We start from the raw sequence: 24743 nt of genomic DNA on the forward strand, positions 1-24743 counted from the left end.
CTGAGTAGCTGGGATTACAGGCACGTGCCACCATGCCCAGCTAATTTTTTGTATTTTTAGTAGAGACGGGATTTCACCATGTTGACCAGGATGGTCTCCATCTCTTGACCTCGTGATCCACCCGCCTCGGCCTCCCAAAGTGCTGGGATTACAAGCTTGAGCCACCGCGCCCGGCCCTGTTTTGAATCTTTATGGCTGTTGAGACTTTTATTGAAACATAGGACCCAGGCAAGTTTTGTTAATGTTCTAGAGATATCACTGTAGATTTTGATGTTTTGGTATTTGAAGGTCTTCAGTTACCTTCTGGACTAGTTTGTAGTCAGTTTTATTTTTCTTTTCTTTTTTTTTTTTGTTTTTTTGAGCCAGGGTTTTTTCCTGTCACTCAGGATGAAGTGCAGTGGCATGAACACAGCTCACTGTAATAGCCTCGATCTCCTGGGCTCAAGCAATCCTCCTGCCTCATTCTCTCAAGTTGCTGGGATCACAGGTGTGTACCATGCCCAGCTATTTTTTTTTTTTTTTTTTTTTTTTAATCATAGAGATGAGGTCTCACCATCTTGCCCCGGCTGGTCTGGAATTCCTGGGCTCAAGCAGTCTTCCTGCCTTGGCTTCCGAAAGTGCTGGTATGACAGAAGCCAACCACCATGGCCTGCCTGTAGTCAAATTTTAAGAAGTATTCTTCAGTATCTTTATTGAGATATAATTTGCATACCATGCAATTCACCCATTTAATGTGTACCAAATCCTTTTGCAAATGTGATAATTTTTTTTTTTTTTTGAGACCAAGTCTTGCTCTGTCGCCCAGGCTGGAGTGCAGTGGCACAATTTCGGCTCACTGCAACCTCTGCCTCTCAGGTTCAAACAGTTCTCTGCCTCAGCCTCCTGAGTACCTGGGATTACAGGCGCATGCCACCATACCTGGCTAATTTTTGTATTTTTAGTAGAGATGGAATTTCACCACGTTGACCAGGCTGGTCTCGAACTCCTGACTTCAGGTGATCTGCCCACATTGGCCTCCCAAAGTGCTGGAATTATAGGGGAGAGCCACCGCACACAGCCTAAGCATGATAATTGTGTGTTCAGGCGCACGTGTGAGATGTGGTACTATGGAACCATGGTATGAGGTCGGCACGTGACCTGTCTGACATGAGAAAAGGACAAAATAATAAATAAATGGTACCAATTCAACAGTTCTCAGTAAATTTACAGGGCTATGAAATCATCAGCACAATCTAATTTTGTTCCCCCTAAAGAAACTGAGTCCTAATTTGCAGTGAATCTCTATTTCCTCCTCCCTCCCAGCCTCTGTCATTTCTCCTGCCTTATGCTTGATGGAAAGAGTATAGTTTCCACTCTTACAGGATTTCTGCCTGTAATCCCGGGTACTCGGGAGGCTGAGGTAGGAGAATCATTTGAACCCGGGAGGCAGAGGTTGTAGTGAGTTGAGATCGTGCCACTGCACTCCAGCCTGGGCAACAGAGCAAGACTTGGTCTCAAAAAAAAAAAAAAAAAAAAAAAAAAAAAAATGATCACACTTACAAACTACTAAGGGATCTGGTACATGTTAAATGGGTGAATTGCATGCTATGCAAATTATGTATCAAGTTTCCACACTTGTTCATTATTCAAACCTGCTATGTTATTGCTAATTTGTTTGCTTGTTTCTGAGAGGTGTGTAAAAAACTTACACCAAGATCATGGATTCAACAGTTTTTCTTTGAATTGCATACTTTTTTTGCTTTACAAATTTTTTTTTTTTTTTTTTTGAGACAGAGTCTCACTCTGTCATCCAGGCTGGAGTGCAGTGGTGTGATCTCGACTTAACTGCAGCCTCGACTTCTTGAGCTCAGATGATTCTCCCACCTCAGCTTCCCTAGTAGCTGGAACTACAGGAGCCAACCCTTACGCCTGGCTAATTTTTTGTATTTTTTCTAGTTGTAGGGTTTCACTGTGTTGCCTAGGCTCGTCTCAAACTTCTGAGCTCAAGTAATCTGCCCGCCTTGGCTTCCTAAAACGCAGGGATTACGGATGTGAGCCACTGTGCCTGGCATTTTTAAAAAAATTTTGAGGGGCCGGGCGCGGTGGCTCAAGCCTGTAATCCCAGCACTTTGGGAGACCAAGGCGGGTGGATCACGAGGTCAAGAGATCGAGACCATCCTGGTCAACATGGTGAAACCCCGTCTCTACTAAAACTACAAAAAATTAGCTGGGCATGGTGGCGCGTACCTGTAATCCCAGCTACTCAGGAGGCTGAGGCAGGAGAATTGCCTGAACCCAGGAGGCGGAGGTTGCGGTGAGCCGAGATCGCGCCATTGCACTCCAGCCTGGGTAACAAGAGCGAAACTCCGTCTCAAAAAAAAAAAAAAATTTTGAGACAGGGTCTCATTCTGTCACCCAGGCTAGGGTGCAGTGGTGTGATGACAGCTCACTCTATCCTCAACCTCCTGGGCTCAAATGATCCTCCCACCCCTGCCTCCTGGATAGCTGGGACTACAGGCACACACCACTACACCCAGCTAATTTTTTGTGTGTTTTTTGTGGAGACAGGGCTTCACCATGTTGCCCAGGCTGCTTTTTTATGTTTTGAAGTTAGGTTAGGCACAAATAGCTGTAGGAAGGTTGTGCCTTTCTGGAGTTTCTCTCTGTGATCAGTGAAAATTTCTTTTGCATGAATACTGCTTTTTGCTCTACAGTCCATTTTGTCTGATATTACTGTTGCTACACCAGCTTTTTTAAAGTTAGAATTTGCCTACTGTGTCTTTTTCTCCTCTGCTCCCAGCCTTTCCTGTCATCATACTTTATTGCTTCTTAGAAACAGTATATTGCCCGTTTTTAGTGTTTAATTTAATCTCAGCAACTCTTTCTTTTAACAGGTAAGTTTGATTTTTTTTTGTTGAGGCCTCTTAGATTTGAATTCTTTTGTATTCTTTAATTTCCTGTGCCTTATCTTTGTGCCTTTATCCTCCTTTTCTGCCTTCCATCAAATTGACCAGATTGATAAAGCTTTCCTCTTCTGGTTTTTAAGTTATATGTTTTATTTATTTATTTATTTATTTAGGATAAGGTCTCGCTCTGTTGTCCAGGCTGGCATGCAATGGTGCAATCACGGCTTATTCCAGCCTTGACCTCCTGGGCTCAGGTGATCTTCCCATCTCAGCTTCCAGTGTAGCTGGGACTACAGATGTGTGCCACCACGCTCAGGGAATTTTTATAGAGATGGGATCTCCCTATGTTGCCCAGGCTGGTCTTGAACTCCTGGGCTCAGACGATCTGCCCACCTCTCCCTCTCAAGATGCTGGGACTGCAGGCTTATTTATGTTCTTTAGTGGCTACCCTTAGATTTATAACATGAGAACTAGATTTTTTTTTAAAGTCTGAAGTTAATTAGGCTCTGTCCTCTATCCAGACAACTGAAGGATCTCAGAGCCCTTTAACTTCAAGCCATCACAACCTTCTGTTATTGTTTAGTTCCGTAGTATTTTAATTCTGTTTTGTTTCAAAACCCTTCAGCAATGATTTTTTAGCTTCTGAACTCAATGGGGTTGTTTGTTTTTTTCCCCTGAGACAGAGTCTTGCTCTGTCAACCAGGCCAGAGTGCAGTGGTGTCATGTCGGCTCACTGCAACCTCTGCCTCCCGGGTTCAAGCAATTCTTCGCCTCAGCCTCCCAGCTAGCTGGGATTTACAGGCATACATCACCAAGCCCAGCTAATTTTTGTATTTTTTTTTTTTTTTTGTCGAGATGGGGTTTCACTGTGTTGGTCAAGCTTGTCTTGAACTCTTGACCTCATGATCCACCTGCCTCAGCCTCCCAAAATGCTGGGATTACTGGCATGATCCCCCGTGCCCAGCCCTCTTTTTGTTTTTTCCATAGAGACAGGGCCTCTGTCTGTCGCCTAGTCTGGAGTACAATCATAGCTCACTGCAGCCTTGAACTCCAGGGCTCAAGCGGTCCCCCTGTCTCCACACATTGCAGATGTGCGTCAGGCTTTTTTTTTTTTTTTTTTTTTGTAGAGACAGGGTCTTGCTATGTTACCCAGGCTGGTCTTGAACTCCTGGGCTTAAGCAATCCTCCTGCTTTGGCCTCCCAAAGTGCTAAGACTACAGGCTTGATGACTTCGCCCAGCCTACAGTGCTTATTCAGGTAGACTCAGTGCTTTTTGGGTCCTGGCCTGGTTCTCTTTCTCTGCATGCTCCTTACTCACCTCCTTACTGAGCCACATTCTTTCCACAAGGGCCTCTCACTGGGAAATTCTTCCAGCCTTTGCCTCAAAATGTGTTTTTCTCCCACTGGTGCTTTTGAGTGATAGTATAGCTAGGTATAGAAATGTAGGATGCCAGGTCTGCAGAGGAATGCTTGTTTCATTGTACCTCCTTGCACAGAGCACTCTCTGTTTAAGAAAAAGTATTCATTTGAGAGGTGAAAATGCTCTTTCACTTTTTGTTTTCTTTGTTTTATTGAGATGGAGTCCCATTCTGTTGCCCAGGCTGGAGTGTGCAATGATGTGGTCTTGGCTCACTGCAACCTCTGCTTCCCAGGTTCAAGCAATTCTCCTGCCTCAGCCTCCCAATTAGCTGGGACTATTGGCCCGAGTCACCACACCTGGCTAATATTTTGTATTTTAAGTAGAGACAGGGCTTCTGTCTCTACTTATCTCTACTTTGTTGGCTAGGCTGGCCTCAAACTCCTGAGCTCAAGTGATCCTCCCACCTTGGCCTCCTAAAGTGTTGGGATAACAAATGTGAGCCACCATGCTCAGCTAATGTTTTATATTTTTAGTAGAGATGGGGTTTTGCCATGTTGGCCAGGCTGGTCTTGAACTCCTGAGCTCAAGTGGCCTCTCATCTCAGCCTTGTAAAGCGCTGGGATTATAGGCATGAGCCGCCACACTTGGCTTTGTCTTTCACTGTAATTTGCATTTATTTCTCGTGATCAGTGAGACAGAACATTTTTTTAGCATCTTTGGCTATTTGTGTTTCTAGTTCTGCCTTTCACCTGTTGGTAAGGTGTCGGCTTTCTAGTTTTCCTGCCCTTATTAAATTAAAATTAAGAGTCATTTGCCATATTTGTTGCAAATACTTTTTCCCAGTTGGATCCCTAAATCTAACACCCTGCAAGAAAGGGGTCTGGGAATTCCTAGAAGAAGAGCGGTCGCCCAGGGGCACGTGTGGTGATGTGCCCCTGGTGACCCCTGGGTTGGGCCCGTTCCCACAGAGTCCAGTCTCTTGCTGCTGCAGGAGCACCCCTGCCTGGTGGAGCTGCTGTCCCACGTGCTGAAACTCCAGGACCTGAGTCCCGGGGTCCTCTCCTTCTCACTCCGCGTGGCAGGAATCTTCGCAGCCCAGGAAAACTGCTTCCAGTATCTTCAGGTGAGCCTGGGGCCTCCTACCTGAGTGTCCCATGGAGAGGTAGGCAGCCTTCTCTTCTCACAGCCAGGTGGGGCGTTTATAGCCATCACCATCCCAAGTCCCAGCAGCCTGCCCTGACCCTGTGTCCTCACTAGAACTACACATTTTTTACTCCCTGACTGTAGCTCCCTTTGAAAAATTCAACCGGAGTGATGTTGGGGCTAAGGATTTGAAGTTTTCTGAAATAAGATGACTGGGATTGGCTCCTGGCTCTGACCTGCTAGCTGACCTTCCCTACAGCCGTAAGCCTCAGTTACTTCCTAGGACGGAGACAGGAGTCATAGCTGTGCCATGGGGTTGTCGTGAGGACCAAACAAGACTGCATATTCTGCACCTCCAGCTACCCAGCCTGCAACTGAATGAATGACTAATGAGAATGTCTTTTTTTTTTCTTTTGGCGGGGATTCTCACCACCATACTAATGAGGAGAGAAAGTCTTTTTTTAAAAAAAAATTAACTAATTTTATATACTTTTATCAGTATTATTATTTTGAGATGGAGCCTTGCTCTGTCGCCTAGGCTGGAGTACAGTGGTATGATCTCGGCTCACTGCAACCTCTGCCTCCCAGGTTCAAACAGTTCTCCTGCCTCCGCCTCCTGAGTATCTGGGATTACAGGCATGGGCCACCATGCCCAGCTAATTTTTGTATTTTTAGTAGAGACGGGGTTTCACCATATTGGCCAGGCTGGTCATGAACTTCTGACCTCAAGCGATCCTCCTACCTCGGTCTCCCAAAGTGTTGGGATTACAGGCGTGAGCTACCGTGTGCGGCCTTTTTTTTTTTTTTTTTAAATAGAGAGAGTCCTGCTCTGTCACCCAGGCTGGAGTGCAGTGATGTGATCACAGCTCACTGCAGCCTTGACCTCCTGGGCTCAAGCGATTCTCCCGAGTAGCTGGGTCCACAGATGCATGCACCACACCCGGCTACATTTTTTATCTTTGGTAGAGATGGGTCTCACTGTGTTGCCCAGGCTGGTCTCAAACAATTCTCCTGCCTCAGCCTCCTGAGTATCTGGGATTACAGACATGTGCCACCACGCCCAGCTAATTTTTATATTTTTAGTAGAGACGGGGTTTCCCCATGTTGGCCAGGCTGGTCATGAACTCCTGGCCTCAAGTGATCCTCCTACCTCGACCTCCCAAAGTGCTGGGATACAGGCATGAGCCACTGCACTCAACCAAGTATTTTCTGCACAGCAACAAGGCATGGGAGCTCAGACAGCCCTCCAGAGTTGTGTCTTCCAGCTTCAAAAGCCCCAGACAGGCACCTCTGAGTCTGTCAGGTGATGCCTGGTGTGAGCTTCAGGGCCCTTGCCTATCTAGCATGATAGCTTTTCTTGGTGCCCCACAGGCCCTTATCAGGTTGCCCGAAGGCACATCCAGTACTATTAGGTTGCCATTCATGGTGCCTTCCAATTTAGTACCTACAGGCTCCCTAGCTGCCCAGCCAGGCACCATCTTGCTACAGGACAGACATTCCAAGACACCCTAGGCCACTGCTGTCCAGTGAATCCGAGGGCCCTTGTCTGTCAGCAGCTGGTATGAAAGTGTCCTCCAGGCAGGCGCAGTAGCTCATGCCTATAATCCCAGCACTTTGGGAGGCCAAGGTGGGCAGATCACCTGAGGTCAGAAGTTTGAGACCAGCCTGACTAACGTGGTGAAACTCCGTCTCTACCAAAAATGCAAAAATTAGCTGAGCGTGGTGGGCGCCTGTAATCCCAGCTACTCAGGAGGCTGAGACAGGAGAGTTGCTTGAAACCAGGAGGTGGAGGTTGCAGTGAGCAGAGATCATGCCACTGTACTCCAGCCTGAGAAAAAGAGTGAGACTGTGTCCCAAAAACTGTCCTCCAAAAGTGCCTCCACCAGCCCTGGAAAACTGAAAACCTATCTCTGTTCTACTCCACATCCCTGGAAACCTGCCAGGTCTCCCCGCCTCTTTTTCTGCTTCCCAGCAGGGGGAGCTGCTACCAGAGCTCTTTGGGGAGACAGGCCCTCTTGGCCAAGCAGCCTGGGCCGTGCCCACTGTGCGCAGCGGCTGGATCCAGGGCCTGCGCTCCCTGGCACAGCACCCTAGCGCCCTGCACTTTCTGGCCGATCACGGTGAGTATGCCCACACCCTGCCCCATCTCTTGTCCTGCCTGATGCTGTGTAACCCCAGGGGAGTCACTGCACCTTGCTGAACCTGGGCATCTTATCTGTGTGATGTCACAGGATTGTTGCGAAGAATGCGAGTAACAGTAGGGGTGTCAGTGTCTTCTGGTTTGTAGGTCAGCCCCTAGGAGCCAGGGTGGCTTCCTCAGCCACTTACAGATCAGTCGTGAGGACCCAATCTTTGAAACTATTTGGGAGTCAGGCATGGTGGTGCACGCCTATAGTCCCAGATACTTGAGAGGCTGAAGCAGGAGGATCGCGTGAGCCCAGGGGTTCAAGGCTGCAGTGAGCAGTGATTGAGCCACTGCACTCCAGCCTAGGCAACGGAGAAAGACCATGTCTCAAAAAACACGAAACAAAGCTGGGCATGGTGGCGCACGCCTGTAATTCCAGCACTTTGGGAGACTCAGGTAGATGGATCACCCGAGGTCAGGAGTTCAAGACCAGCCTGGCCAATATGGTGAAACCCTTTTGCTACAAAATTGCCAGGCGTAATGGCAGGTGCCTATACTATAGTCCTAGCTACTCGGGAGGCTGAGATGGGGTGGGAGAATCGCTTGAACCTGGGAGGCAGAAATTGCAGTGAGCCAAGATTGCACCATTGCAGTCCTGCCTGGGTGACTCTGTCTCAAAAAAATAAATAAATAAAACGAATTGGGAAGTATCACAAGCTGTGTGTGTTTAACGCTCGGGGGGAGGAGGTGCTTGTCTCCAGGGAGCTTCGGTTCCTGTTCTCTTTTGCTTTTGGGTTCAGGGGTGTTTGGGGGCATCTTGGGGTGCCCTCTGCTGTTTGCATCTTCCCCGATGCCCTGAAGCCCTGGATTAAGGTTGCTGTCTGCCCCCCCCTTTTTTCCTCTCTTCCCCTGCCCCCTGCCCAGGTGCAGTCGACACCGTCTTCTCCCTGCAGGGAGATTCCAGCCTGTTTGTGGCCTCGGCGGCCAGTCAGCTCCTGGTGCACATCCTGGCTTTGTCCATGCGAGGTGGAGCCAAGGAGCAGCCCTGCCTGCAGGGGGATGACTGGCCCACGTGTGCCCAGAAGATCATGGGTCACGTTGAAGAGTCCTTGTGCTCCACAGTCACCCCCAAGGTCACTCAGGCCCTGAACATCCTGACCACAACCTTTGGCCGCTGCCAGAGCCCCTGGACGGAAGCCCTGTGGGTGCGGCTGAGTGCCCGCGTGGCCTGTCTGCTCGAGAGAGACCCCATTCCCGCCGCACACTCGCTCGTGGACCTGCTTCTCTGTGTGGCTCGGTCAGGCCCCCGGGATGCAGCTGGGGGGCCTGGGTGGGCAATTGTTTTCCTAGGAAGATGCCCAGGCATGTCCCATTGGCAGCCAGAGACTCCCTGAGGACGTGGCCTTCAGTGAACGGACACCTGGGTGACCTTGAAACCTTCATGGGGAAAGGCCTGTGTTGGGCTGGGCACCTCCAGCCCCAGGGCCATGATAGTCTCAGCCAGGCCTCAAATGGGGATGGGGGAATAATTTATCTCTCTGGGGTCTCCCTGCAGTTCTCCTGTGTTCGGTTCTTCCAACGGCAGCCTGTGGGAGATGGTGGCACAGGCTTTGAGCTGCCTGGGCCCCGCCCATGTGGGACCTCTGGCTCTGGGCATCCTGAAGCTCGAGCACTGGTATGGGCTGGGGTGCATTTCATGCCGAGGCGGGTGCTGGGAGCCGGGGTAGGCAGGGAGGTTGAGAGTGTGGCCCTCATGCAGGGGAGTTCCAGACACCAGGGACAGTCAGGAGGCCATGTGGGACGTTACTGGGCTATGCATAGGTTATGTGTGGCAGCTGTGCAGGGCATGACTGGGCTGTGCGTTGGTAACTTGTGGCGGCTATGCGGGACGTGACTGGGCCATGCATGAGTTAGGCGTGGAGGCCATATAGGGTGTGACTGGGCTGTGTTTGGGTTGCGTGTAGCAGCAGCCGTGTGGGGCATGACTGGGCTGTGCATGAGTTATTCGTGACAGCTGTGCAGGCAGGTGGCTTCTGCAGGATCTTTAGTGACAGAATAATTGTTTCAGACCAAAGCTTTGTGAGATCCCCAGAGGTGAGAAGGATGGTGGAGCTGCTCTGCTCAGAGCAGGATGGTCCTACCCCCGTCCTGCGCTCTGCTGCTCTCCCACCTGCCCCTACCACGGCCTTGGTTGGGGTTGCTGAAGCTCCCCAGCATGCACACCATTCAGGTGGGCCTGGGGGCGCTGGAACAGCAGAGCCTGGGGTCAGGACAGGTGGGAAGGCCGTGGATGGCCTGCCAGGCTTCTAGGTGGGCTCACGTTAGGGGTGGAAGTGACCTCAGGACCCACTGTCCAAGGGCTCAGGGGTACAGTGAGAGCCTGGCTCTGCACTCCGGGGTCTCCAAATGCTTAGGAAAGAGTGGACTGGGGGAGGATGGAGCAGCAGGCCCAGCCCTGGCAGAATGCACTGTGTGGGCACTACTCCCACCGGGCCCAGACTAGAGGGCAGGTCCTTCCCACAGAGTGGATGCTGTACAAACCTGGGGATACCTGGGAGCCTGGGGGCGCCCGTCCCTGACCCCCTGAGTGGGCACTGCCCCCGCCTGGGCCCAGGCCTGAGGGCAGGTCCCTCCCACAGAGTGGATGCTGTGCATACCTGGTGATACCCGGGAAGCTGGGGGTGCCCCATCTCTGTCCCCCTGAGTAGGCACTGCCTCTCTGGGCACATGGCCAGGCCTTCCTGGAGGCCCCTTATTGTCTAATTCTAAGGACATCGGCTGTGTCAGGCCCATATCTTTTGTCAGGCCTATCCGCCTCTCACCCCTCTGTCCCATGGCATCCCCTGGCCAGTGGCTTGCCTAGAAACTTTCTCTGGGGTGTCCCGATCCCCTGGCTGATTTGCCCCAGGCTTGTTGGGGACGTTAGGAGCACAGCCAGCTTGCCTCATGGCCAAAGAAGCAGCACTCACCGTGTTTGTCTCCAGTCCACAGGCATTGAGAACCCAGGCCTTCCAGGTCCTCCTCCAGCCCCTGGCCTGTGTCCTGAAGGCCACGGTTCAGGCCCCCGGACCCCTAGGTACACTGCTCAGAAAGGGCTGGGAGGGCAGAATCTGGGTCCCTGTGGTTAGGGGAAGGGAGATGGAGGTGGGTACCAGGCTCACCGCCCCACTTTAATCACGCCCAGGCCTCCTACTAAGGGCAAAGGGGACCAGAGCCGTGGCCATCACCCTGGTGAGCTGCTGCTCTGCACCCAGGTCCTAACCTCTGCCATGGGTGGTGACCATGGGGTGGTTGGTGACCATGGGGTGGCTGAATTGCCCTCTCAGAGAGCTCTTCCCGGCTTGGCCCCCAGGCTTGCTGGACGGGATGGCAGATGACGCCATGATGGTAGACGCTCTCCTGGCCTCCAAATCCTCCTGCGCAGGCCTCCTGTGCCGTACCCTGGCTCACCTGGAGGAGCTGCAGCCGCTGGTAGGTGTGGCCTGGCCCTCATGCCACGCCAGCAGTGGGACCACGCCAGCAGTGGGACCGCAGCCTTGGCTGATGCCCCACACCCTCGAAGCCCAGCACCCCTGTGTCCAGGCTGGCAGTGGGATCACAGCCTTGGAAGACGCCCCCGTCCCTCACAGCCCCAGCGCCCAGCCCCAGTGTCCATGCCAGCGGTGGGACCACAACCTTGACTGATGCCCCCTACCCCTGTCACAGCCCCAGCTGATGCCCACCACCCTTCACAGCCCCAGCATCCCTGCGCCCATGCCAGCACTCGGACTGCAACCATGGCTGATGCCCCCCACCCCATGTGCCTTGAAGCCCCAACACCCCTGCATCCACACTGGCAGTGGGACCACAACCTTGGCTGATGTCTTCCTCACTCACAGCCCCAGCGGCCCTCGCCATGGCCCCAGGCGACCCTGCTTGGGGCTGCAGTGACTGTCCTGCGGCTCTGTGATGGCTCAGCTACTCCCGTCTCCAGTGTGGGGGGCCACCTCTGTGCAACCCTGGCGGGCTGCGTCCGGGTCCAACGAGCAGCTCTTGACTTCCTGGGGATGCTGTCACAGGGTACAAGTGAGTGTTTCCTGCACGGCTTTGGTGTTGGGTGAGCCCCGAGCCCCCAACTCTTTCTTTCTGCTTGGAGACGACTGGGAAATGCCATCTCCCTGTGTTTCTTCTCTGAGGTGGGTGCTGGGGGTGTAGGGTCCGTGCAGGAGGTTTCAGCTGGCGGATGAGGCCTTGTCCTGCTTCTTCCCTGAGTTGACATTTTAGGGTCCTGGGATGGAGATGGGGTGGTTTATCCGATCACCTCTGTCTCAGGCCCCCAGGAGCTGGTGACACAGGTGCTTGCTGTCCTCCTGGAGTGCCTCAAGAGCCCTGGCTCCAGCCCCACGGTACAGTGGTGGGGATAGGGAGCGAGGGGAGGAGGGAGGCAGAGGCAGTGGGATCCACCCCCAACTCTGCCCCAGCCCCATGGAGGCCTCTGGGGTCGGGGCCCTGACATAGGGCCACAGAGTCGCTGCTCAGAGAGCTTCAGGACACAGGTGGCTGCATGTGTTGGGCCCATGGCCTTTTGTTGGTGAAGATTCATTAGTGCACAGGGGTCTGTGGGGCTGTGGGGAGAAGGGGCACTGGCCAGTGGCCTACAGGGAATTCTGGACAAGGGAATTGAAGTGGCACCAGGACGGCCCCGGGCGTGGGCTCCAGGCCTCCCTAAGCGCCGCCTATGAACATGCCCACTGCATAGCCCCTTGAGGAGCTGGGCCCTGGTGGGCACAGACCTTGTACCACCTGCCACTGAGCAGACAGCGGGCAACTTTAGAGGAAGGGCCTGGGGCTTCTTGGGATCTTAAGGAAAAGTACCTGGATAATTGGTCATGTTTTAATGCAGAAATCCCACTGCCTGGGTAGTAGGTCTCCTGGCGAGGGCTGCCGCCTCCTCCTGCTTATAGTCTGGGAATCCAGTTCTGCAGTGGATTCTGCCTTATTAAAATCAGCCCAGGAGGGCACAGGGCTCACAGCTGTGATTATAGGGCTTTGGGAGGCTGAGGTGGAAGGATCAATGGAGCCCAGGAATTTGAGGCCAGCCTGGGCAACATAGCAAGATCCCATCCGTACAAAAAAAAAATATAAAAATTAGCCCCAGGGGTATAGTTCACGGGTAGAGCATTTGATTGCAAAAATTAGCCGGGCGTGGTGATGTGTGCCTCAAGCCCCAGCTACTCATGAGACTGAGGCAAGAGGACTGTTTGAGCCCAGGAGGTGAAGGCTACAGTGAGCTGTGATTGCTGCACTGTAGTCCAGCCTGGGCAATACAGTGAGACCCTGTCTCTAAGGGAAAAAAAGGAAACCCAGTGTTCCCTTCTTCCTCCACCCCCTGTCCCCATCTGTCTCTGGAGCTGGGGTGGCACAGGCAAGGGGGACAGGCAGACAGCTTGCCTCTCCGCCTCTTGTGGCCCTACAGCCCACCCTGTCTGTTCCAGGTTCTGAAGAAGGCCTTCCAGGCCACGCTCAGGTGGCTCCTGAGCTCACCCAAGACCTCCAGCTGCTCTGATCTTGGCCCCCACATCCCGCAGTTCCTCAGAGGTAACCCACCCCTCGCAGGGGTGAATAGAGCTGGAGTCACAGGGGTGGGAGGCAGCAGGGGCTGGATGCGAAGGCTCGGCTGGCCCGAGGGCAGGGTGAGCCTGGCCTTAAGGTCGCCCTGACCCACCCCTTCCCGCTTCAGAGCTGTTCCTTGTGCTGCAGAAACGCCTGTGCAGCCCCTGCTGGGAGGTGAGGGACTCTGCCCTGGAGTTCCTGACCCAGCTGAGCAGGCACTGGGGAGGTGAGTGCTGGCAGGTGGAAGGGCCACCTTCCCCGCCTGTTGGGGGTTCACCAGCCAGTTACACTGGCAGCCTCTTGCTGGCTCTAGAAACCTGGGCCACGTGGGCCACGCACAGCAGGGCAGAGGCAGAGGCTGAGGCCTCAAGGCTGGGCCCTCGGTCACAGCTGTGTTGGGGGTGGAGGCTGAGGCCGAGGCCATGAGGCTGGGTCCTTGGTCACAGCCGCATGTGGCCACTTTGACCCCCAGGAGAGGCCGACTTCAGATGTGCTCTCCTGGCTTCAGAAGTACCTGAGCTGGCCTGGCAGCTCCTCCAGGACCCTGAGAGTTACGTCCGAGCGAGCGCAGTGACCGCCACAGGGCAGCTCTCTAGCTGGGGCCTGCACGCCCCTACCAGCCCCCAGCACGCAGTGGCCCGGCAGGTAGGAAGTAGTGGGTTCCTCGTCTGGCAACCCCCACCAGCCCCTAGCACGCAGAGGCCCAGCAGGTAGGAGGCAGCGGGTTCCTTGGCCAGTAGCCCCTGCCTGGCTGTCGTGTGTGCTTGCCTGCTTGCGGGTGGACGAGCGGCCAGCATCCAGCCTGGAAGCAACTGCTGCTGTGGCCAGCACCTGTGGGAACTACTGCCGAGGCCGTGGGGCTCTGCTGGGCTTGGGGCCCTGTGTTCTTTGCCTTCTGTCTCCCCAGCACCCCTCCACTTAGACGTGGTTACCTCCATTTGGCAGATGGATAAACTGAGGATTGGAGGGCAGTGTGCTCACAGCTCAGCACAGGAAGATGCCAGGGTGGGGTGTGGCCCTAGGCTGCATGGCTGGGGCCAGCTGCCCTAATGCACCCAGCATCCTATTGTGGAATCCCTACTCCTGCCACCCCACTGACCATCCCCACCCATCTTCTGTCCCCCAGAGCCTGCTCCGGGAGCTCCTGCGCATCCTCTCCGCAGACTCGGAGGGCTTCCCACGGAGGGCGGTTATGCAGGTCTTTACCGAGTGGCTACGGGACGGCCATGCTGATGTGACCCGGGACACAGAGCAGTTTGTGGCCACTGTGCTGCAGGTGGCGAGCCGGGACCTGGACTGGGAGGTCCGCGTCCAGGGCCTGGAGCTGGCTTTGGTGTTCCTGGGCCAGACATTGGGGCCACCGCATACCCACTGCCCCTATGCCGTGGCCCTACCCGAGGCGGCCCCAGCCCGGCCACTCACCGAGGCATTGAGGGCTCTTTGCCACGTGGGGCTCTTTGACTTCGCCTTTCGTGCCTTGTTTGACTGCGACCGCCCTGTGGCCCAGAAGTCCTGTGACCTCCTCCTCTTCCTGAGGGACAAGATTGCTTCATACAACAGCTTGCGGGAGGCCAGCCCCAACACCGACTCCGTGGAGGCTGCCCCGTGGAGGTGGCGGGCACATGAGCAGACCCAGCCCCAAGAGGACCAGGAGCCTGAGGCTGTGCTGGCCATGCTGAGGTCCCTAGACCTGGAGGGCCTGCAGAGCACACTGGCCGAGAGCAGTGACCATGTGGAGAAGAGCCCCCAGTCCCTCCTGCAGGACATGCTGGCCACAGGGGGCTTCCTGCAGGGGGATGAGGCCGACTGCTACTGAGCAGAGCTGGAGTCTGCCACTGGGGCCCAGGACCGAGGGAGGCGGTGCCTCATCCTTCTGTGGGACGTTGCTATCTCCAGGGCTCCAGCCGAGCCCAGCTGGCTGAGGGATCCTCGGGGGAAGCCAGGACCAGGAGAAAAGCAAGGTCGAGAAATCCCACATTTTGATGTATTAAAGAAATGACTCATTTCCTACTCAAAATAAATGGCATTGAAGTCTTTAGTCTATTTTGAGTTAATTTAATAATAGTCTGAGACAAGGGTCTAGTTTCATTCATTCATATGTGGATATCCAGTTTTCCCAGCACTATTGATTTTATTTTTATTTTTGTTTACTTATTTATTAGATAGAGTCTTGCTCTGTTACCCAGGCTGAAGTGCAGTGATGCGGTCTCAACTCACTGTAGCCTCTGCATCCCAGGCTCAAGTGATCCTCCCACCTCAGTCTCCCAAGTAGCTAGGATTACAGGCACACACCACTATGCCTGGCTACCTTTTCGGGGGTATTTTTTGTAGAGATAAAGTTTTGCCATGTTGCCCAGGCCGGTCTCAAACTCCTGAGCTTAAGTAATTTGCCTGCCTTAGCCTCCCACAGTGCTGAGATGATAGGCATGAGCCACCTCGCCCAGCAGTGTTTTAGTGTTTTGCAGATGTGGCCTTGCTCTGTGGCCCAGGCTAGAGTGTAGTAGCATGATCACAGCTCACTGCAGCTTCAACTTCCTGGGCTCAAGTCATCCACCTGCTTCATCCTCCCAAGTGGCTGGGACTATAGGCACTCACCACTATACTCTACAAATTTTTAAATTTTTTGTAGAGATAGTCTCCCTGTGTTGTCCAGGCTGGTCCTCTTTTATTTATTTATTTATTTATTTATTTATTTTTTGAGACGAAATCTTACTCTGTTGCCCAGGCTGGAATGCAATGGCTCAATCTCAGCTCATTGCAATCTCTGCCTCCTGGATTCAACTGATTCTCCTGCCTCAGCCTCCTGAGTAGTCTGGTCCTCTTTTATTAAAGTGACTGTCCTTTCCCCACTGTGTATTCTTGGTGCCCTTGTGAAAGACTAACTGATCATATATGTAAGGGTTTATTTCTGTACTCTCTGTTCCACGGGTCTGTGTGTTTGTTTTTATGCCAGTACCATACCGTTTTGCTTACTATAACTTTGTAGTATGCTTTGAAGTCAGGTAATGTGATGCCACCAGCTTTGTTCTTTTTCAAAATTGCTTTAGCTCTTAGGGGTCTTTTGTGGTTCCATATGAATTTTAGATTTGTTTTTTCAACTTCTGTGGAAAATGCCACTGGAATTTTGATGGAAATTTCCTGAGGCTATAGAGCACTTTGGGTAGTATGGACATTTTAAAAAGATTAGTTATTGTCATTCATGAACATGGGATATCCTTCCATTCATTTGTGTCCTCTTCAGTTTATTTCATCAGTGTCTTACAGTTTCAGCGTACACCTCTTTGGTTAAAGTTATTCCTGGGGGCCAGGCACAGTGGCTCATGCCTATAATTCCAGCACTTTGGAGGCCGAGGCAAGTGGATCACATAAGATCAGGACTTCGATACTAGCCTGGCCTCAAGTGATACACCCACCTCAGCCTCCCAAAGTGCTGGGATTACATGCATGAGCCACCACACCACATCCAGCCAAGCAGTTATTATCTTGCAGTGCATTGAAGCTTTTCAGCACATCCCAGCATCCCCTGACTTCTGTTGCTGTGTTCAGGAGTTTGGCTGTCAGTCTAGCATCTGGTCTTTCAAAGTAACCTCTTTTTCCTCTGGCTGCTTTTAAGATGTTTTTTTGAATTGTTCTTGGTTTTCTGCAATTTTACTATTATGTGTAGGTGAGAGTTTCTTTTTATTTATTCTGCTTGGAATTCACTGAGATTCTTGAATCTGTGGATCAGTGGTTTTGAGTTCTGGGAAATTCTTAGCCAGTATCCTTTCAAACATTCTCTCCTTTCTCCTCTCATCTTCTCTTACCCCACCTTTCTTTTTTTTTTTTTTGGAGACAGAGTCTCACTGTGTCACTCAGGTTGGAGTGCAGAGGTGCAGTCTCGGCATCTCATCTCACTGCAACCTCCGCCTCCCAGCTTCAAGTGATTCTCATGCCTCAGCCTCTCCAGTAGCTGGGATTACGGGTGTGCACCACCACACCTGGCTAATTTTTGTATTTTTAGTGAAGATGAGGTCTTACCTTATTGGCCAGGCTGGTCTCAAACCCCTAACCTCAGTTGATCCACCTGCCATGGTCTCCAAAAGTGCTGGGATTACAGGCATGAGCCGCTGCACCTGGCCTACTTTTTTTTCTTTTTAATTAGCTGGGCATGGTGGTATGCACTTGAAGTCCCAGCTACTTGGGAGGCTGAGGTGGAAGGATTGCTTAAGCCCAGGAGTTCAAGGCTGCAGTAAGCTGTGATCACACCACTGTGCTCCAGCCAGGGTGACAGAGACACTATGTCAAAACAAAAAATACATTTAGTGCTTGGAGTTCTCTGCATTCCTGGGCCTCAAATCTATGCTGGAGAAGACCGGTAGCTAACTTCTCAATAACTTTTTGCTTCTCTTAGCACCAAGGCAGTCTTTCCTGTGGGGGAGCAGGGCTAATTCCGATTCATTCTTAAAGAGTATAGCCCTTTAGGTGTTCAGGTTAAGATGGGAAGGGTTTTCTATAATGCTCCCCACTTTGGGGAGGACTGGCCCCGACTTCTGCCCCCTGACCCACAAGGCCAAAGAATGAGAACCCAAGTTTGCTGGTTTTGACAAATGCTCTCTGACAAAAGGGCACCTCCCAGGCAGCACAGCCGTGGACTGGCTTGCCCCACCGGGATGCAGCAGTGACATCAGCCCTGCTACCGGGCACATGTCCTTTCCTGGTGACAGCAGGCGGGGTGCCTGGACCAGCTGTTTCCCTGAAGACAAATACGCTGGGTGAAATATCTAAAGGCCATCACTTTAGCAATACTGAACAGCTGACAAGATAGCAGGCAACTAACTGCAAGGCCTCGTGCTGGTGGTAAATTGGATTCAGATACAAGGCCCTACCACGGGGGTCTGGGGAGCCTGGCTCTCAGCTCTGGCGTGGGGCAGCTCAGAGAGGGAGGGGCTCTTCAGATCAGTTGCCCCCTAGACAGTAACACTGAACCGCAGTACCTGATGAAAAGAGACTGCAGGGCCCAGCGTGGTGGCTCATGCTTGTAATCCCAGCACTTTGGGAGGCCGAGGCGGGTGGACGTCTTGAGCTCAGGAGTTCAAGATCAGCCTGGCCAACATGGTAAGAACCCATCTCTACTAAAAATACAAAAGTTAGCTGGGCATGGTGGTGGGTGCCTGCAATCCTAGCTACTGGGGAGGCTGAGGCAGGAGAATCGCTTGAACCCAGGAGGCAGAGATTGCTGTAAGCCAAGATCATGCACTACTGCACTCCAGCCTGGGCAACAGAGTGAGACTGTCTCATTAAAAAAAAAAAAAATTGCAGGCCGGGCGCGGTGGCTCAAGCCTGTAATCCCAGCACTTTGGGAGGCCGAGGCGGGTGGATCACGAGGTCAAGAGATCGAGACCATCCTGGTCAACACGGTGAAACCCCATCTCTACTAAAAATACAAAACATTAGCTGGGCATGGTGGCCCGTGCCTGTAATCCCAGCTACGCAGGAAGCTGAGGCAGGAGAATTGCCTGAACCCAGGAGGCGGAGGTTGCGGTGAGCCGAGATCGCGCCATTGCACTCCAGCCTGGGTAACGAGAGCGAAACTCCGTCCCAAAAAAAAAAAAAGAAAAAAGAAAAAAAGACTGCACACACACCAATCATAACCTTGTAAGTGCAGTTAGCTCAGTAAGTACAATATTTCCAAAAAGACAACTATGGGGAGAAAAACATGAAGATAACGACCAGCTCAGACCCAGCTGGGGCTTGTGACCACGCCTACCTGCTCCTGTGTGTCCCAGGCCTTAGGCAAGTCACCCATCGTCACCCCATTTCCTGTCTAAGCTGGGAATAGTTACGCTGCCTTCTCAGTTGTGGGGACCTAGAAGGCAGCGATGGGCTTCTGTCCCTAGGTTGCAGCCCGAAGCTGGCATGTAGTAGGATTAGGTCTGTGTCCAGCTGCCACACACACTACCTTACCAGGTGGCCTCAGGAGGCAGGAAAGGGTGATGGACCCATTTCACAGGGGGAAGAACCGAGGCAAAGTAAGGCAGTAGAGACTCATGCTTCTGCTTTAGTAGCTCCTGCCGTGGGCTTGACATGGGAACTCCTCCCACAAGCTCTGCCCCTGCTGTCCTGGGGCACTGTTAGCCTATGGAATCCATCTCTCCTCTTGGCCTGGTTCTCAGCAACCCTGGGAACTTTTAGAGCCTCTGGTTTATGCTAACTGAGGTTGGGTAGCTGCTGGCCAGAGCCCTAGAGAGAGAGTGTATCAGTTAGTGCTGGGTAACAGCCCCGAATGCATGGCTTCACATTTCCTTAGTATTAAAGGGCCTATGGCCTGGCCAGGCAGTACTGCTCTCAGTGTTGGGCCTGGCACGTCCTGGCTGGGCTCACTCACACATCTGTGGGCAGCTGGGAGCTTGGCTGGGAACTAGCTAAGCTAGTTGGCCTCAGCTCGGGTGACCCAGGCTCCATACGCCCTCTTGCCTTCCAGTAAAGCAGCCCAGCTCGTCGTTCTCATGCTGTAGCAGGAGCCAGAGAAAGCAGGCAGAGGCCCGCATGTCCCTGGAGGCCTAAGCTTAGAGCCAGCAATGTCACTGCTGTCACCTTTTATTGGCTACAGCAAGTCATAAGACAGGCTCAGATTGAAGGATGGGGAAGTAGACTCCACTTCTAGATAAGAGCTGGGACAAAGTCATAGAGCAAAGGGCATGGTGATTCAGGGAGGAATGGGGCATCGGGGTCATTTTTGTAATTGGTCTACCACAGAGGGGAGCCCCCCTTTGAGAAGGTCAGTGGTTGGGCCTTGGTGCTTAGGGAGCCACGAACCAACCTGCTAGATGGGGCCTTCAGGGGGGCAGCCAGATGTCAGTTTAGCCTCAGGACTCACTCAGCCTCCTGCAAGCCCATGTCTTGGGCAACATCGCATCCCCAGCTGCCTGCACAGAGTGGCTCTTCCAGAAAGTTTGTTGAATGACTGAGTGACCTAAGTCAGCTCCAGTGCCAGGCAGCCCAGAGGGACCATCCCAGAGCCTCCTTCTTGGGGTGCAAGCCCAGCTGGGCTTGGAGTTGGGGGTGTCTGCACTTGTGGGAGCCTCCCATGCCTGCCGGGAGCCTGAAGAGGCAGAGACCTCCTACCTCGCCCCCTCCGTGGGGACCCTTTTCCCCACACTTCTTGGTTCCTGTCGGAGCCAAGATGTGTCGCCATGGAAACTGCTTGGCAAACGCTGGCAGGCAGAGGCGGCCAACAGCAGCTTTCCTAATCGAGCTCCGGGCGCCGGCTGGAGCTCAGGACAGTGGTGTGAGCAAGCACACCTGGCTGTGGGTGTGACACGCGTGGGGACAGAAGCCAGGTGGCTGCAGGAGGGCGTGCGGGGAGGTTGGGGCGCTCCGGCGTGCGTGCTGCCACGTGTGTGCGTGTGTGCATGTGCGTGTGGGTGTGTGCATGCCTGTGCGTGTACCAACGGTGCAGCCGCATCAGGGCGTGTGTGCTCTGAGTGTGATGGCCGCGTGGGCCGGTGCAGGGGGTTTGCAGGCAGGGGGGTGTCCGAGTGTCGCCGTGACCTGCAGCAGCACAGCTGCCTGGATTGAGCACCCACTGTCGGCTGGACATTGCACCAGGTGCTGACAGGACTGGCAGAGGTGGCTGCTGCCCTCGTCCCCAGCCTGCAGTCCTGGGCGAAGGCCGACGCTGAACAGGTACGTGTAAGAGTTGCCAAAGTGCGTGCCAGGAGGGTCCTGGGAAGAGACGGCTGTGGGGCCCAAAGCCTAAATGTGGGGTGAGAAGCATTCAGGCCGCTGGTCCAGGTGGAAGGCATGGCCCAGGCAAGGGCTGGGAGGCCAGGGAGGAAAGGACAGAGTCTGGAGCCCAGGAGAAGCAGCGAGGGGCCATGGCCCTGAAGGAGGATAGGGCTTAATCTGAGTGGAGGAGGCCCAGCTGAGGGTGCAGGGTGCCAGGACAGCAGGGTGCCTTCTAGGCAGAGGGACCCTGGAGGTAGGAACTAGGGATGTGAGACCAGGGCAGACAGAGCCAGGGGGACGCAGCTGACAGCTGGAGCTGGTGAGATGTGGTCTTTGAAAGGCTTCTTCTTCGGGGCAAGTAGCTTGGAAAGGGGTGTGTGCAGGCCGAGGAGTCTGCAGCCAGCCTGGCTTGGGGGGCAGTTGAAAGCTATTTTGGAGGTTGATTAGATAGATGCCCCTTGGTGACAGTGGCACTTGGAGGAGGAGGGTAGGGCTGGCATGATGAGGATTCCTGGGATGGGAGGTGCTGAAGGAGAAGGTCTGGGTGCTTGTGGCACCCCCAGAGTTGTCTCACCAGGGGGCTGCTTCTGGAGCTCCCATAACAGGCGCTTGGCTCTCTGGGCACGTGCCTGGGTCTCCGGCCCCACAGGCTCCCTGAGCCCTGTCAGGCTGGGCAGGTGTGCAGCGCACTCAGCAGGCGCTGGAGATCCTGGCTTTTGTAGGCTTCTTCGGGCACCCCTGGGAGCCCAGACACCCAGCAGCTTCAAACTGTGAAGCCTCCAGAGGGGGCCAGGCATGTCCTTGGCACCCCTGGCTGTTCCTTGCTGCCCAAGTTCCCCTCTGTGGCTGGGGTTGCTGGAGACCTCCAAGGAGTAGGGGCTCCCTGCTCATTTTCACCCTGACTCCAGCTCTGGGGGTGTGGGAGGCAGAGGTGATGGCTCAGGAAGGTCTTGGCTGCTGCAGGCTGGCTCTGGCTACTTGGGCTATACCGCAGGGCCAGGGGTTCGGACACCTCGTGCTGGCCACAGAGCTGGGGCCTCTCATGCACCTTGCAGGCCTGCCCGACGGAGGCCCATGCACTCACTGGGGGCTCCTTCCCAGGGCGTACCCCCCATGGATGCTGCTGGGCCTCCCTAGCAACCCCACTGGCCAAGCCTGGGACCAGGCATGTCTGAGGACTCTGAGGGCGTTTCCCAGGTCCATGGTGTGGCCTTGGGTGAGCACCCTGGCCAAATCACCAGACACCAGGCCTTTGGGACCCCTGCATCCACCAAAACGGTGCTGACCCACAGGCACCAGGCAGCAAAGCCTTCAGATCAGAAACCTTCGAGGACCCTGAGTGCTGATTGTTTGCATCCCTGCCCACGGATGCCCCCTCATGGCCAATCCCGTCCATCTTAGAACCCAGTTTCAGAGCTGAGGATGCAGGGCTGGAGGGGGCACAGCTGAGCTTCAGGCCTGAAAACCCCAAGTCGGCCTGGCCAGCGCGTGCCTGACCATGGGCACCTGGAATGCAGAGGTACAATCATGGCTCACTGTAGCCTTGACCTCCCCAGGCTCAGATGATCCTCCCACCTCAGCCTCCCAGACAGCTGGGGCTACAGGCACATGCCACCATGCCCAGATAATTTTTAAATTTTTTTGTAGAGATGGGGGGGGTGGGTCTTGCTTTGCCCAGGCTGCTCTTGAACTCCTGGGCTCAAGAGATCCACCTGACTTGGCCTCCCAAAGTGCTGGGATTATAGACGTGAGCCACCTCACCCAGCCAAGCCTTTGTTATTCTTGTTGTTAGGGTCCCACTGCAGGGCTGTGGGGAGGTCTACAGGCAACTCAGAGTCAAGACAGACCCTGACAGGGACAGAGGTTGCAGGGAGCTGCCATCGGAGATTCACTCCCATGTGCCTGGCCCGTGTGTGTGTCTTTCCCTGTAGGAGAAGCTACATGTCCGGATTCTCCCAGGGCCCCTGACCACACAGCACAAGAGGGTAGGAAATGGGGATGGAGGGAGGAGGGAGATGGTGACAGAGAGTGAGGCTGAGAGAACAAGAGCCCCAAGACAGACAGAGAGAGATACAAACACAGAGAGACAGAGAGAGAGATGGGCAGACGGCCCCTCCCCCGGCCCTCAGCCTTGGCTGAGTCCACAGGGAGCCCCAACAGTGGGGGAGGGGTCTTGGGGGAGCGGGCTAAGGGCCCCACTGTATGTACTGGGGCTCTGACTTTGTACTGAGTGCCCCCCAGCCCCAGCCACCATGGCTGTTCTCTGGAGGGAACAAGGGCTTTCAGAGCTGGGGACCCGGCGTGAATACTAATCCAGAAGCTCAAAGGGCGGCCTCACAGGCTGGGCACGGGGAGGCTGGGCCGGGGCCAGGACCAGCTGAGCCTGTCTGGGAACTGGCCCTCCTCGGCCCCCACCCTGCAGTGGGATGCTCCTGGTGTTGGGGGGCTCCTGTTCTCCCCTCAGGTCTGAGATGGTCCCCAGCTACCCCAGGACAGGGTGCGGGGGGTACTGTAGCTCCGGCGGTCGGGGCTTTGGTGTCCAGCACCAATGACACTGGGTGGGCCCCCAGCACACAGTCCCTTGAAGAGTGGCTGCCCGGGAGATGTCAGGCCGATGGGAGGGTCCTTAGCTTTGCTTTGCGTTCCTACAGTGCTGCAATGACAGCTCCAGGAAAGCCCGGGGAAACTGAGGCATGGGCAGGGAGCCCATGTCAGGGCGGAGGCCTTGACTGTGCTCTGTGCTAGGATACCCCAAGTCCCACAGGCAGTGCTGGAGTCCGGCCCTGTGCGCCCTGCCTGTGCTGGAATTCATATCCCTTTGCCTCCCACCTGGACATCACCTGCTGCACCCAGGAGACCTCAGTGCCAGGCTGAGGAAACCCCTGCTTGGGCCATGTACGGCTCCCCTGCTGTGTTCCAAGCCCCTTTACCCCCAAGCCCCTGGCCCTCAGCAGCCCCGTCCCTGGAGGCGGCCTCATCTCTTCTTCAGCTTCTCTGGTGCTGCCCCACTTCCTGCACCCATCTTTGCCCAGAGCCCTGCACCAATTCTGACAGGCAGGCCTCTGCTCACTCGGTTCCTTCCACCTGGCACACCCCATCTCTGCCCTCGACCCGGGCTCATCTTGCTGTGCAGTGAAGCCAGCCTCAGCTCCATCCTCCTCTGTCCCCACAGCGGTATCTGCCCACACCCTTGCCTGCTGGCTTTGGAGCAGGGCCGAGCTGCAGAGAGGCCAAGTCCCTGTCCTGCGGCCCAGCGCCCGGCACACACAAGGGCTCGTGTTTGCTGAGTGAGCAGCTGCCGTTTCTCAGGCCTCTGTGTGCCAAGCACCCTGCGAGAGTGCTTCTCATCCTTGTAAAACCTGTGTGAAGCATTTTCCTCTTTTCCAATGTGGATGAGTTTCCTGTGGCTGCTGTGACAAATGACCACAATGGCATGCCTTCAAACGGCACACATTTACTGTCAGTTCTGGAGGGCAGAGATCCAAAGTCGAGGCTGGGGCAGAGCCAAACCTCCCCTGAGGGCTCCAGGGGAGGGTCCTTCCCGCCTCTTCCTGGAGCTTCTGCGGGCTCCAGGTGTCCCTGGCTTGTGGCTGCAGCCCTCTCATCTCCACCTTCTTCTGTGTCTCTGTGTCTTCTACTTTCTACCTGTTTTTAAAATTTTTTGTAGAGATGGGGGTCCCACTATGTTGCCCAGGCTGTTCGCCAACTCCTGGGCCCAGGTGATCCTCCTACCTTGGCTTCCCAAAGTGTTGGAGGTGACAGGCCTGAGCCACCTCGCCCAGCCTCTTTCTCTCTTTTTAAAAAATTGTTGGCTGGGTGCAGTTGCTCATTCCTGTAATCCCAGCACTTTGGGAGGCTGAGGCGGGTGGGTAACTTGAGGTCAGGAGTTCAAGACCAGCCTGGCCAACACAGTGAAACCCCATTTCTACTA

The 24743-nt window shown here is 54.3% G+C and overlaps 2 protein-coding genes and 1 pseudogene across 10 annotated transcripts in view; all 3 read left to right on the forward strand.

Moving 5' to 3' along the window:
• The window catches only part of BRAT1 (BRCA1 associated ATM activator 1), a 20436-nt gene extending 5290 nt beyond the window's left edge, over positions 1-15146 (forward strand). For 2 of the 6 annotated variants that reach the window (XM_032259561.1, XM_032259563.1), the window contains exons 3-14: positions 5214-5368; positions 7361-7508; positions 8438-8810; positions 9069-9188; positions 10498-10589; positions 10866-10984; positions 11392-11578; positions 11825-11898; positions 12988-13090; positions 13233-13331; positions 13578-13750; positions 14232-15146. In XM_032259561.1, coding sequence (XP_032115452.1) covers positions 5214-5368; positions 7361-7508; positions 8438-8810; positions 9069-9188; positions 10498-10589; positions 10866-10984; positions 11392-11578; positions 11825-11898; positions 12988-13090; positions 13233-13331; positions 13578-13750; positions 14232-14921 — 2333 coding nt within the window. In that variant the 3' untranslated portion in view covers positions 14922-15146. Of the gene's footprint in view, positions 1-5213; positions 5369-7360; positions 7509-8437; positions 8811-9068; positions 9189-10497; positions 10590-10865; positions 10985-11391; positions 11579-11824; positions 11899-12987; positions 13091-13232; positions 13332-13577; positions 13751-14231 lie in introns of those variants that run through there. The other 4 variants (XM_032259562.1, XM_032259566.1, XM_032259564.1 and 1 more) reach the window with 4 other exon arrangements.
• On the forward strand, positions 1056-1147 carry LOC116537480 (annotated as a pseudogene).
• A 3541-nt stretch (positions 15147-18687) lies between the features above and the next one.
• The window catches only part of AMZ1 (archaelysin family metallopeptidase 1), a 38229-nt gene continuing 32173 nt past the window's right edge, over positions 18688-24743 (forward strand). Inside the window, exons 1-2 of one of the 4 annotated variants that reach the window (XM_032259580.1) lie at positions 18691-20424; positions 20645-20770. The gene's annotated coding sequence lies outside the window, so the exon portion shown is untranslated. Of the gene's footprint in view, positions 20771-24743 lie in introns of all 4 variants that reach the window. The other 3 variants (XM_032259582.1, XM_032259578.1, XM_032259581.1) reach the window with 3 other exon arrangements.

The sequence above is a fragment of the Sapajus apella genome, unplaced genomic scaffold (genome assembly GCF_009761245.1).
Source record: "Sapajus apella isolate SASKATOON/1434 unplaced genomic scaffold, GSC_monkey_1.0 scaffold110, whole genome shotgun sequence".
In the NCBI taxonomy this organism is placed as follows: domain Eukaryota; kingdom Metazoa; phylum Chordata; class Mammalia; order Primates; family Cebidae; genus Sapajus; species Sapajus apella.